The following is a 14149-nucleotide window of genomic DNA, read 5'->3' as shown; positions in this document are numbered from 1 at the left end:
CCTCCCCCTATTTCTCTCCCAGTATATTACAAACAATTTTTCTTTTTTACACACGAACCTACTTAGGAAAGCAACTGGATTGCATTATTCCTGAAAATATCAAGAACGCATGATTAGGGGATACTGGCTATGGCTTTTGGATGATAGATTGTGCTAAAAAATCCATAATTAAGAACTCACTGAACTACTGTAGTAACAAGATAAACTATCTCCTTTTGAAATTGGTACAGCACACACCACACTAGAAGCAGGGTTTGTGTCCCTGCCTTAAAAATAAGATAATAATTAAAAAAAGTACCAGTAGTTGGAAAAGCTGGATTCTAGTGTAACGTGATTTATGCAGTCACTTGCATATTCGTTTTGCATAATCATTCCAAATTAGGTACTTTGCATAATATATGATCATTTTGCTAACCACGGGAAGGCTAAGGGCACAGAATTCCTACCCACATCACTGGAAAACTTGTTTAAGCTTCCCACGTTGAGTCCATGATATGGGAAGTTATCTCCCATATCCTTTCAAATATCTTTGCAGCTATTAGGGGCTAAAAGCTTTCTCATTAAAAGATCCTGAATGCCAAGATTCTCAGAAGCTGAATTCTGCACCAGATACAACATTCTACATTCTAATTAAAGAGTCTTGGAAGACCCGACTGTACCCTAGTCTCAAACAAATCACACAAATCCAGATCAGGCCAGCTTGTTTTTTCCAAGCCACTGTTTGTCCTTATTTCTGACCCAAGAGTTGAAAAAGAGGTGAATCGAGTCACCTTTACCGTAAAGAAAAAATGAAAATGATCATGATTTTAACCCAGATGGGTAATGTGTCTTGAGGGGAAAAAACCCAAAGGATTACCTTTTAAGGCAGGGGTCTCCAACCTTGGTCCCTTTAAGACTTGTGGACTTCAAAGCTGGCTGAGGAACTCTGGGAGTTGAAGTCCACAAGTCTTAAAGGGACCAAGTTGAGACCTCTCAGATGGGGTTGTTTTTTTTTTAATCCTAAATAGATGTGAGAGGGGCCCTTGCAGGATTTTTTTTTTAAGATCCAAAACATGGAGCAAATCATTTCTTCAAGAGTAAGTAATGTTCAGTCTATGCTGACATGAAATAACAGTCTATGCTGACATGATTTGTTATTCTCTGAAGGAAAAGAAAAAAAAAAGGTGGGGGGGAGACGACTGCCTTTTGCCAAGATCTGTTAAGGAATGTTATAAACACACCTACATTCCAAATAATAGGCAAAATTAAAGTTTGAATTCAGCTCTTCCTCTTTTAGTATTTTTAGATACTACTAACTTATCCTGTACTTTCCTCCCTATTTCTCTCCCAGTATATTACAAACAATTTTTCTTTTTACACGAACCTACTTAGGAAAGCAACTGGATTGCATTATTCCTGAAAATATCAAGAACGCATGATTAGGGGATACTGGCTATGGCTTTTGGATGATAGATTGTGCTAAAAAATCCATAATTAAGAACTCACTGAACTACTGTAGTAACAAGATAAACTATCTCCTTTTGAAATTGGTACAGCACACACCATACTAGAAGCAGGGTTTGTGTCCCTGCCTTAAAAATAAGATAATAATTAAAAAAAGTACCAGTAGTTGGAAAAGCTGGATTCTAGTGTAACGTGATTTATGCAGTCACTTGCATATTCGTTTTGCATAATCATTCCAAATTAGGTACTTTGCATAATATATGATCATTTTGCTAACCACGGGAAGGCTAAGGGCACAGAATTCCTACCCACATCACTGGAAAACTTGTTTAAGCTTCCCACGTTGAGTCCATGATATGGGAAGTTATCTCCCATATCCTTTCAAATATCTTTGCAGCTATTAGGGGCTAAAAGCTTTCTCATTAAAAGATCCTGAATGCCAAGATTCTCAGAAGCTGAATTCTGCACCAGATACAACATTCTACATTCTAATTAAAGAGTCTTGGAAGACCCGACTGTACCCTAGTCTCAAACAAATCACACAAATCCAGATCAGGCCAGCTTGTTTTTTCCAAGCCACCGTTTGTCCTTATTTCTGACCCAAGAGTTGAAAAAGAGAGGTGAATCGAGTCACCTTTACCGTAAAGAAAAAATGAAAATGATCATGATTTTAACCCAGATGGGTAATGTGTCTTGAGGGGAAAAAACCCAAAGGATTACCTTTTAAGGCAGGGGTCTCCAACCTTGGTCCCTTTAAGACTTGTGGACTTCAAAGCTGGCTGAGGAACTCTGGGAGTTGAAGTCCACAAGTCTTAAAGGGACCAAAGTTGGAGACCCCTCTTTTAAGAAACCAAACAGGCACTTGAAACACTGTCAGAGGCTGATTACCATCAGCTTTGCTCCAATATGAATTATCTGAAGAATTGTTCTGAAGAATGTAGAGCCCAAGTGCCCTAAAGTGACGTAAGGAAGGAAACACCTCCCACATTACGTAACCAATTTGCGGAGTTCTTTCTATGATAAGGGAAGCAAATGGAGCAGTGTTTTGTCAATCTTAGTGATTTTATGATGTCTGGACTTCCACATGTGAGGCCACGCATTTTGGGAGTTGCTAAGGTTGAAACACAATAAAACAGATTTCCTGCCAGAGAATGGGGCCTATGCTATTTAGATCAGGGGTCTCCAACCTTGGCCACTTTAAGACTTGTGGACTTCAACTCCCAGAATTCCTCAGCCAGCAAAGCTTGTGGACTTGTGGACTTCAACTTCAAGCAAAGCTGGCTGAGGAATTCTGGGAGTTGAAGTCCACAAGTCTTAAAGCGGCCAAGGTTGGAGACCCCTGATTTAAACGCCCCAACTTCAGGTATTTCTAGAGCAAGTGTGTTCAAGAAGCAAATCTAGCAGCCTGGATAATACAAAGGGCAACAGAGCCTTCATAAAAATATAGGCACATGGCATTTTCAGGGGCAGTTTTAATTAGCAAGGAAGCAGGCATGGCTTTCTCTATTCCATCCCAGCCTCCGTATACTTTCATTAGATGGGCTGATTTCTTTCTCTTTTAAATAAATCTCATCTGAAGGGGCCCTTGTTTTGTCCACGTCACGTAAAATCAAATTCTGAGAAATAAGAAGGGCTGCCTCTTACAGCCCTGTGTGTTTACTTACATTAGACATCCCTGCAACGTAGGTGATCCACACACACACACACGCACACACACACACACACTCGCACACCTTAAAAAAGAGCTCAGAATGGCCATGCCAAATTGTGGGTCTAAGAAAGATCACCTCAACGCCAACTCCTAGAGGGCTTGGAGAAGTGTTCGCTGCCCATCCTTTTTTTGTTGTTGTTGTTTTAAAAAAAAAGCTCAGTGTACAAAATGATTTCCATCTTCTTCCCAAGTGAAGACAGTAGGTTCACAATAGACTGGCCAGGCTGGTGGTAGGTCCATTTTGTGCCTGAAACTGTACTGGTGGGGGCCCATCTGTCCACTGCAGGCAGGGGGAAAAAACAAAGCAGTAGATGAAGTTTATTGACTGGTGCGTGGTGATTCATCTGATACTACTTTTCAACTATAGGCAGAGATTTCAGTCACCACCCTTCAACAAATATGAACCAGAATTCTAAAATAATTAATATATTCTGTGATTTTTTAAGCCTTCCCACAAGTACTCTAAAATCATACACATTTTATGAATTTTAGAGCTTTGCAACATTTTGCTGTTTGTGAGCTATATATTAAATTGTGTCTGTTACAATTATTATAATGCTGGATTTCACTATCGTAGTTACTCATATATTTTTTTTAATATGGGCCTGCCCAGTTGAATAGTTTTTGGAGGATAGCAGATAAATGTTGTTAAATAAGCCTCTGGTCAAGACCTTTCGATTCATCTCAATGAATGGAGAAAAAGAATAGGATGGTTTTAATACCCAGAAGAGAACATAAGATCTAGAGATTAAATCAACAGCTTTGGCTTGTTTTCTTAACAAAACAAAAAAAATTCCCAAAAGACATTGTGATTTCTATCAAAAGCCAAAAATATGCTGTTTTACAAACCGCCCATCCACTACTTTCTGTACTCCTTAAGGCTATTACTGTCCTAAAACGAGGAGGCCAGTATTAAAATTGGGAAAAGAATGCCCACAATCTCTCACCTATTCTACAGGTTTCAATACAGGTAGCCCTCTAGTTATTACTGTAATGGAGCCTACCCATCATATTGTCAAAGGGCCCATCCACAGGACAAACCCAATTTTATGACCTTTTTCACAGCAGCTGTTAGTTGTTAAGCAACATACCGTATTTTTTGAAGTATAAGATGCTCCCGAACTATAAGACGCACCTATCTTTTTGGGTGAGGAAAACAAGAAAAAAAAATCTGCCTCTGCCTCCCAGCAATTTTGCCTTGTTGGAGCAAAACAGAAAACAGTCTGATTTACTTTCATTTTCATTTTCAGCATAGCTTGATTAGCACAAGAAAAAAAATCTGCTTCCAGCAATTTACCTCCTCGCAGCAAGCAGCAGAGCCGCCCACCCCCACCCCATCTCCGCAGCAATAGGCAATGGCAATCCCTGCAGCCTGAAACAGCTGAGAGTTGGAAGGCAATCAACTTGTGCTAATTATGCTGTGCTGAAGCTGAAATGGGCTGTTTCTTCTTGCTGCTTACTGCAAGGAGGTAAATTGCTGGGAGGCAGAGGCCAAAGGGTGGGCAGGGCTACATTCACTGTATAAGTGAATGTAGTACCCAAATTTTCAGCCCCTTTTGGGGGGGGGGGAAGGTGCGCCTTATACTTCGAAAAATACGGTAATGGTTTTGCTGTAAGCAAATTTTGTCGAAAATCAGAAATACTGGATTTCAGCAAAAATGCTGTAAAACATGGTCACATGACTGTAAGACGCTGCAAACAGATGTAAATGAGAGCCAATTGCTGAGTGGCCGAAGTGCGGTCACTTAACCGTGGATGGAGGGCAACCACTGGAACTTCAGAAACGGGCCGTAAGTACCCTCAGAGAAGTCTGTCGTAACTCTGAACAATTGCTAAGCAATGGGTCATAAGTCGAGGACTACCTACCATATTAAATTTGAGCAGCTAGGCAACAGAGGATCTTTCTCCTGGGATCTTCTGTTTTTCCCACCCCCTTCCCCATGGCACCCACTCAGGTTAACATACAGCAGGGGTGGGAAATGATCCCCTCCTGTTTATGACTCATGGACTTCAACTCCCAGAATTCTTGAGGCAGCATGGCTGGCTCAGGAATTCTGGGAGTTGAAGTCCACGAGTCATAAAGGGGAGGCCATCATTCGCCAGCCCTGGCATACAGAAAGCAAAAGGAAAAAATGTGGCCAACATACGGTGATAAGGTTGTGCTCTGGGAGGCTACAGGCCTCAATGTGATCCTGGAGCAGCTGCTGGGAAAAGTTCTGATGCATTTGCGCTGCTTCATGGGCGTCGATGGCATTCCCACATGCTTTGTTTAGGTCTTCATTGGAAAGGAGGGAGAGAGAAACAGAGCCATCAGATTGCAAATACTTTTTTTTATAAAATCCCCTTTTGTGCCCTTTTGACAAGCAAAGTCAAATTCAAGGTGTTAGTTACCACCTTTAAAGCGCTCCATGGCATAGAACCAGGTTACTTACGGGACCGCCTGCTGCTACCGGCGACCTCCCATCGACCAGTGCGCTCTCATAGGGAGGGTCTCCTCAGGGTGCCGTCGGCCAGACAATGTCAGCTGGCGACACCCAGGGGGAGGGCCTTCTCTATGGGGGCACCAACCCTCTGGAATGAGCTACCACCAGGTACCTGCCAACTCCCTGATCTTCGGACCTTCCGACGCGAGCTGAAAACATTTCTGTTCTGTCACGCAGGACTGGCCTAATGGGGTTTTAATAATGGGGTTTTTATTGGTTTTAAGTGTTCAGCCAATTTTAAATTTTCCTTTTTAAACTGGTTTTAATTTTTGTATTAATTGTTTTACTTTGGCTGTAAACCACCCTGAGTCCTTTGGGAGAAGGGCAGTATAGAAATTTAAACAATAAATAAATAAATAAATAAAGTCGATGGGGAAATCAGATTCACTCAACGACCATGTTACTAATTTAACAACTGCAGCTGAATCAACTTAACAAATGTGGCAAGAAAAGTCATAAGATGGGGCAAGAATCACTTAACAAATTTCTCACTTAGCAACATAAATTTTGGGCTCAATAGTGGTCCTAAGATGAGGACAACCTGTATATTGTTATCTTACCTTTTAAAAAATGTTGGGTCAACTCAAGCATACGTAATGCTGCCACCTGCTCGTTTTCCCACCCATAATAACTCTGTGAGTTTGGCTGGGTTGAGAGAAGGACTGACCCAAAGTCACCCAGTCTGCTTTCATACAGTACGTAAGGAAAACTTAGACCTCATTACTGGTTTCTAGGCCTGGTATATAACGCCACTACATCAAGCTGGCTCAGTGGTGAAATCCTCTGCGGTTTGCCACCAGTTGGCTGCCTGCACGCATGTGCGGTGCACGCCAAACACGCGCTTCACACCGAAAAAGGATACTTAACAAGGTAAGTAGAACAGCGAGGGGGGGGAACAGCTGTGCCGCGTTATTTAGATTTGCTAGAAAGCAGGATTTCCTGCTTTCTAGCGAATATAAATTGCACTGCACAATTGATTGTCGGAAATACCGGTTCAGACAAACCAGTAGCTTTTATTACTACCGATTAGCCCGAACTGGTTTGAACCGGTAGGATTTCACCATCGAACTGGCTCTAATAATAAGTAAATATTAAAAGCATCAAGAATTAGAAAAGTCGATATAAAACTTTTTTTTAAAGAAAATAGTACCGGTAGTACTCTAGAATCTAAATCCATTTTTATTTAATTATCTACACTTTCAATTTCTTCAAAAAATTCATGTCTTTCTAAAACGTACATGAAAAAAAAGGAAGCATCATACTTTTATACTAAGCTATTATCTCCTGGGTTACGTTAAGATGGCAATGTAAGTTATGATTAAACTATTCTGAATAGCCAAGTTGACACAGGTGTAAGAGTGCTGAGTAAGTTGCAAGAAACAAAAATGATATTTAATGGAAAACAGACTGCAGGTGCTCCTTGCTTAAAAACCACTCATTCAGCGACTATTCAATTTTACGGTGGTGCTGAATGAGTGATACTCACAGAAGTGGTCTTCTGTGCTCCCACAGTCATGTGATCATGATCTGTGGACTTGGCAACTGATTCACAATTGTGATGTCACAGCACTTTGCGGTCACGTGGTCACCATTTGCAACCTTCACTGCCTGCTTCTGACAAGCAAAATCAATGATCTGTCTTAATTAAGACAACATGCCCAATGTGGTTTGCAAACGGTGGTTCATGTCTCAGCATGTTGTTCAACCCAACTCCCTGGGGCTGGGTTGAACAACCCAGGTTCAATCATTAAAGAAACTGTAGTTTATCACAGCGTACAAACACATCCACTGAATTATGATCCATTGCATTAACTGACCTCTCAGGAGGGCCGATGACCACAGCTGCACAGACATGTCGGGGATCTTGCTGGCCAACTGCATGGCTGGGACTACCATGTTGTTACTCTCCTAGAGATAAAAGGGGTCTTCATCAAACAAAGATGGCAAATTGGACGTGGTTATTTTTCCTTGAATTTACTGACTGTGACCACCACATACAAATCAAACACGAGTTTGCAAGGCACTGTCTGTCACCAATCAACACTAACCACTTTTATAAATATATTATAAATATCTATGGAGATTCTCAAGCCATCCATCATGGTTGTCTTTTTTTCAAGACCCAACTGGACTTTCTTTTGTTTTTCCTTGAAGACATTTCACTTCTCATCCAAGAAGCTTCTTCAGAGTCAGAACTGAAGAAGCTTCTCGGATGAGAAGCAAAAAAGTCTTCAAAGAATAACCAAAAAATCCAGTTGCCTCTTGAAAAAAGCACCTTTGGGGACATTATACTTAATACATCTCTCGTTGAAGGTAAGGCCCATGTTTTAACAGCTTCACTGCATGAGCTGCACTGGCTTCCAATTTCTTTTAAGGTGCAATTCAAGATTCTGGGTATTACCTTTAAAGGCCTATATAGCACTGGGCCAGCTTATCCGTGGGACCACCTTTCCCTAAGGCCACCTACCCAACCAGCCAGGTTAGCTATGCAGGTCCTCTCCAAGTCCTCTCCCCTAAATATTGCCATGGCAGAGTCACCTTGCAGCGAGATGGGCGGCAATCAAATTTAATAAATAGCAATAATAATCTGATGGGAACTAGGAAGCATGCTTATTCTGTGGCAGCCCCTGCCCTATGAAGCATTTTGACCCCTGAAGCTCAGCAGGCTTCTACCTGCCTAGCCTTCCATAAAGCTTTGAAGTTCTGCCTCCCCCCCCCCCCAAGTCCTGGGATAGCATTAGATTCCTGCACATTAGAAGTTTGCCTTGGCACCAGATTTCTGTTACTTTTAATGCTTTAATATGTTTAGTTTTAACGTTTATATGTTGTTTTAACTTTTGACTGGGAGAAGCCAAGGGTTATTTATATGTTGGGTGACTATATAAATGTTGTTTTTTAAAAAAAATAAAATAAAATGTCCTATTCAGACAGCTGCCTTCATTTCACTTCCCCCCACCCCCAGCAAAACAATAATGCCTTTTTCCTTTCAATAAAGTTTTATCTAAATATATAAATGAGTAAGAAACAGCCTCTTTCAGAAAGGTTTGTCTCATGTGAATCAATCGAGTCTGTTTCAAACATTTCTCTGTCTGTCTGATAGAAAACCTGAAAGAAGCAAGACAGGACATGATGGATAATCTCTTATTGAGTGTTCAACTATGATTCTATTATTTCTTTGTCACCACATAACATTCAAAGATGCAGCAAAAATCATTAGAGGCGGCAAGGCTAACATCCAGAGTCCTGCAGGCTATGCATGGGGATAACAACCGCAACAAGAAAATATTTACAGACCCCTTGCATCCTGGACATAAACTGTTTCAACTCCTACCCTCAAAACGACGCTATAGAGCACTGCACACCAGAACAACTAGACACAAAAACAGTTTTTTCCTGAAGGCCATCACTCTGCTAAACAAATAATTCCATCAACACTGTCAAACTATGTACTGAATCTGCACTACTATTAATCGTCTCATAGTTCCCATCACCAATCTCTTTCCACTTATGACTGTATGACTATAACTTGTTGCTGGCAATCCTTATGATTTATATTGATATATTGACCATCAATTGTGTTGTAAATGTTGTACCTTGATGAACGTATCTTTTCTTTTATGTACAGTGAGAGCATATGCACCAAGACAAATTCCTTGTGTGTCCAATCACATTTGGCCAATAAAATTCTATTCTATTCTATTCTATTCTATTCTAAATAATCTCATTGTAGATATTTAACAACTGCCCTGTTTAGTGACCATCTGAAGTTACAACAGTGCTGAAAAAGTAACTTCACAACTATTGTCAAACTTACAAAAGCTGCAGCATCCCTGCAGTTATACAATTGCCATTCTTTAGCTTCACAGCTTACATCCAACAAGCAAAGTAAATGAAGGAGCTGGCAGTAGCATTGCAAAATCATGCAATGTCCTTCTTAACAACCATGGGTGATTTGCTTAACGAATAAAGGCAAATTTATGTGTCCCAGGATAATGTTGCAGGATACAATCTGGGTCAATCACTGGGACCAGAGGTTTAGTCTTCCAAGCTTTAGGATTCGTGCTGGAGCCCCTGATTGGATTTGCTTAACAACCAGAGTGGAACTGATGTAAATTTGGTGCAATTGCCGGATATTTCCCTTAGTGACTATGTCTGCCTTAGTAATGGAGTTGCTGGTCAAAACTGTGGCCGTTAAATGAGGATTATTCATAATTAATTTCTCACTGCAAGTTCACACTTTACTTTAGGGCATCAGTTTGACTATTTGCAATAAGCAGATAAATGGCGGTGTTTGTGGAATACTTTGGTGCGTAGCAAAGAAATACAGTATCAATCTTTCACATTTCATAAGGAGGAAAAAAATGGGAAGATTTATAGTTACAAGTATTTTTCAGAAAGCGTTTGGAGTTTATTTTTTGATATCTATATGTATGCGATTGCCCCACACTGTAACAAATACCGTAAATAAATTACAATTTGAAGATTCAATTACTGCAGATGCCTCAAATTTTCCAGCACACCATATGACTACCATCACCACCCATCAGCCCATTGGTAAGCACATTGGCAAAACTTTGCGTTAAGATTAATTTCACACTCATTGGCAAGAGAAAAAGGGAAGTATCAAAACAACACCACTGAAAAGGATTTATGACTTACCCTGTGATTCCCTAACACATAGAAGATGTGACCCAGAAGAACAAGAGAGCACGCTGTTAATCGGTTTAGATCTTCTGCATTTGACATTTTTAGTGTCTCTCGTAAAAAACGTCTATGGAAACAAAAGATTAAAAGAAAGAAAACATTTTGGGCAATGTAAGAGGTTTAACCAAAAAACCGGCCTCTTCCAGCAACTACTTCAGCACCTCCTTTGCACAATCTAGACATTCCCGTAGTATCTGTAACTCTGCTTTTTAAAAAAATCTTTTACGTATCTCTATTACTGTAATTTTATTACAGGTCTTCAAATTCGGCACCAATAGTGAAGTAGTGGCCTGGAGGCATTTTGTCCCTGCAATAATGGACTTGGATAGCTCAACAAAATTCAGACAGTTTTACTAATATTTAATTTTTATACTTATTCGGTTGCAATTAAGTGAGATGTCTGCTAACCACACAGATTACAGCTAGTCCTCGACTTACAACCATTTAGTGACCATTTGAAGTTACAATGGCACTGAAACAAATGATTTTTGAGCATTTTTCACAGTTACGACCGCTACAGCATCCTCATGGTCATGTAGTCAAAATTCAGACACTTGGAAACAGACTCATATTTAGGACGCTCACAGTGCCCTTCCTGGGCTCATGTGATCGTCTTTTGCAACCTTCTGATGAGCAAAATCAACGTGGAAGCCAGATTCATTTAACAACCATGTTACTAACTAAACAACGGCAATGAGTCACTTAACCGCTATGGCCAGAAAGGTCATAACATGGGACAAAACAGATTTAACCGTCTGGCTTAACAACAGGAATTCTAGGCTCGGTTGTGGTCGTAAGTCAAGGACTACCTGTGCACGCTGAAACTGGGGAGGACCAAGTAAGCTCTCAAGATGGTAAGAATATAAAAAGAGGGACTTGCTGGCATCCTTACATTTAACTTGATCATGGGAGAGCCCTCATTCAGATGGTTCAGTACAAAAAACCCGTTTCCTGTTTAAGTTAAGCAGAGTCTTAGCGGAGAATTTAGCTGTTATCAAACAGCAGTGCAACTGAGCAGACTCCCACTTTTGACCTGTCTTTTCACTAAAAAAGAAAAAATGCTTTGTGACTCACTTGGCTTCATTGTACCTTCCTTGAAAGAAGGAGAACAGTCCTCGGATGTAGAAAGCGGCAGCTCGAAGACAGTGAGAGCTGGAGGGGAACAGAGAAGACACACAGGCAAGTAAGCCAGCATTAATGGCCCAAGGGGGAAATCACGGATTCCAACCGGCCAATTCTAGGTTACCAAGGAAACCCTACCAACCGATACGCTATTCAAAATATTGAGGCTTGCTTTTGAAACATTGTTGTCAGACTTGCCCACAGAGGTTGTGTTTCAGAGGTGGGTTTCAGCAGGTTCTGACCAGTTCTGGAGAACCAGTAGCGGAAATTTTCAGTAGTTTGGAGAACCAGTAGTAAAAATTCTAACTGGCCCAGTCCCAGCTGATCGGGAGGAAATGGGGATTTTGCAGTATCCTTCCCCTGGAGTAGGGTGGGAATGGAGATTTTACGCCCACCAAGCCATACCCACGCAAGCCATGCCACGCCCACCAAGCCATACCCACAGAACCGGTAGTAAAAAAATTTGAAACTCACCACTGTTGTGTATCATTCTACAAAATTATCTATAAAGTGCTGGATTTAGGAATATGGATTCCTATTGGATTGATAAACGTTAAGGAGAAGGCCAGACAAAAATTATAGGCAGACGACTATGTATTTGTTTTGTTGGTTCAATGAAATCCTCTTTACTGAATCTCTCTTATCAACACATAGATTACCTACCACAACCTGCAGCTGTCAACATTATATTAAATCCTTCATGACGACTAAGCGGGCTGAGTCTTCACACAGCACCAGCCTAGACAAGGCAGGCTGCTGCCTAGGGGTGAAATGTAAAATTTGTTACTACCAGTTCTGTGGGTGTGGCTTGGTGTGTGTGGGTAATGTGACTGGGTGGGCGTGGCCAACTTTTTTTTTTGTAACTTTTAAAAACATTTTTTCTACAACCTCTTTGGCCAAAGAGGTTGTAAAAAATGTTTTTAATAGCCTCTGATGATCAGGCAGCTCAGCTGGGATTGCCAGAGGAGCAAACACAACCCTGAAGCGGCCCAAGGTTGGAGACCCCTGCTCTAGAGAGCCTCTTAGCCTTATAGCCCATTTCTAAAATAGGCATCTGACCCACTCTTGTTCCTTTCATCTATTCCTCTTTTTTTTATTTCCACTGCTTTTTCGCATCTTTTGCCACTGGCGTTGCTTTTCTCAAGATGAACGGAAATAGTAGCCGAAACCTGATTTCTCTGCTTCTCTGCCTCTCCAGAGGGATTAGCCTCCACATCTTTATGCATGTATGGAAAATATAGAATAAAACATCCCATATGAAACATTTCAAGCTCCAAGCAAATCATCTCAAGGGATTGTTCTGTGCTGGAAGCAAAAGCGCTTGTTTTTTTAAAAAATCATGCTTACCATTTTATTATTTTGCTGAATGCAAAATGTCCCCGTGTCACTTTTTAAAAGTGCCATATAAAAGTTGACAATGAATGTTATGTACGCATACATATATAAAAGAGAATATTTGTAGCTCAGGGCTGGCATGAAGGGGCCCTTGGTGCTCTCTGAGCTTAGTTGTTTTCTTGCAGACATTTCATTACCCAAACAAGGTAAAATCATCAGTGCTGATGATGTCACTTAGTTCGGATAATGAGATCTCTGCAAGAAAACAAACACAGTCAGAGAGTACCAAGGACCTGTATGTATGTATGTATGTATGTTTTGGGGGCTGCTAAACTAGTTCAAACCTTAAATAGAACTGTCCAGGAACTTGGAACAGGCTTGTTTTGAGGTCATAGAAGTTTTGAAAAACTTGGAATGGAGGCAAAAACTGATGGGTTTCAAGGCCTCCAGCCTGATTATGATGTACTGTTTAACACAGACAGCCTCTATGACTTCTCTTTAAAGAGCAGAGGATTTGTAGAGAGAGCAGCAATAGCAATAGCACTTCACAGTGCCTTACAGCTCTTTCTAAGCTGTTTACAGAGTCAGCCTATTGCCCCCAACAATTTGGCTCCTCATTTTACTGACCTCGGAAGGATGGAAGGCTGAGTCAACCTTGAGCCTGGTGGGATTCGAACTGCCAAACTGCAGGCAGCTGGCAGTCAGCAGAAGTAACCTGCAGTACTGCACTCTAACCATTGCACCACCGCAGTTCGGAGTAGAATAATGAACAATTGTCACACAACCTTCCTGACAAATTACTCATCTCTCTTTTGCTTTAGTGTGCCTTTAAAATCCGAAGCTATCCAAGCCCTCAGGTCAGTTTCAAAGGCCTACTCAGAAAGTGTTCCACCAGGAAGAACTATTGGTAAAATCTCTCGATTTTATGTGGGCTATGAAGCACCACATTTAAACACAACCTTTCAGACTATGCACTCCATTATTCAGTTTTATTGTTTCAGGTTATTCAGGTTTCAGTTTTATTCTTTCCGTATTGTGCCTTCATACCAGAATGTGCATGTCACTTCTGTTCTTTGAATAGCAGGATGTAAAAAAAATTCTATTCTATCCTATCCTATCCTATCCTATCCTATCCTATCCTATCCTATCCTATCCTATCCTATCCTAATCTAATCTAATCTAAATGTAATTGATAACTAAAGTAAAAAGAAGGGACAGGGATCGAAGTGCAAACTGACAAGGCATATTAAACTGTTTTAAATGTCCACTGGGACTACTACTAAGTTACTGTTGTTGATCAAATTACCTATCTAAATTCCTGGCATATAAAAATGTTGTCCTGAAACAGAGA

At 40.7% G+C, this 14149-nt stretch overlaps 1 protein-coding gene across 2 annotated transcripts in view; it reads right to left on the bottom strand.

The window, feature by feature from the left end:
• Positions 1-1362: 1362 nt before the first annotated feature.
• MAU2 (MAU2 sister chromatid cohesion factor) overlaps positions 1363-14149 on the bottom strand; it is a 35025-nt gene continuing 22238 nt past the window's right edge. For both annotated transcript variants that reach the window (XM_058162502.1, XM_058162503.1), the window contains exons 15-19: positions 11416-11493; positions 10297-10408; positions 7455-7545; positions 5302-5429; positions 1363-3434 (exon numbers count right to left, since the gene is read on the bottom strand). In XM_058162502.1, the coding sequence (XP_058018485.1) occupies positions 3360-3434; positions 5302-5429; positions 7455-7545; positions 10297-10408; positions 11416-11493 (484 nt within the window). In that variant the 3' untranslated portion in view covers positions 1363-3359. The remainder of the gene's footprint in view (positions 3435-5301; positions 5430-7454; positions 7546-10296; positions 10409-11415; positions 11494-14149) is intronic.

The sequence above is a fragment of the Ahaetulla prasina genome, chromosome 1, assembly GCF_028640845.1.
Source record: "Ahaetulla prasina isolate Xishuangbanna chromosome 1, ASM2864084v1, whole genome shotgun sequence".
Lineage (NCBI taxonomy): Eukaryota > Metazoa > Chordata > Lepidosauria > Squamata > Colubridae > Ahaetulla > Ahaetulla prasina.
This window is presented reverse-complemented; position numbering and strand designations above follow the sequence as displayed.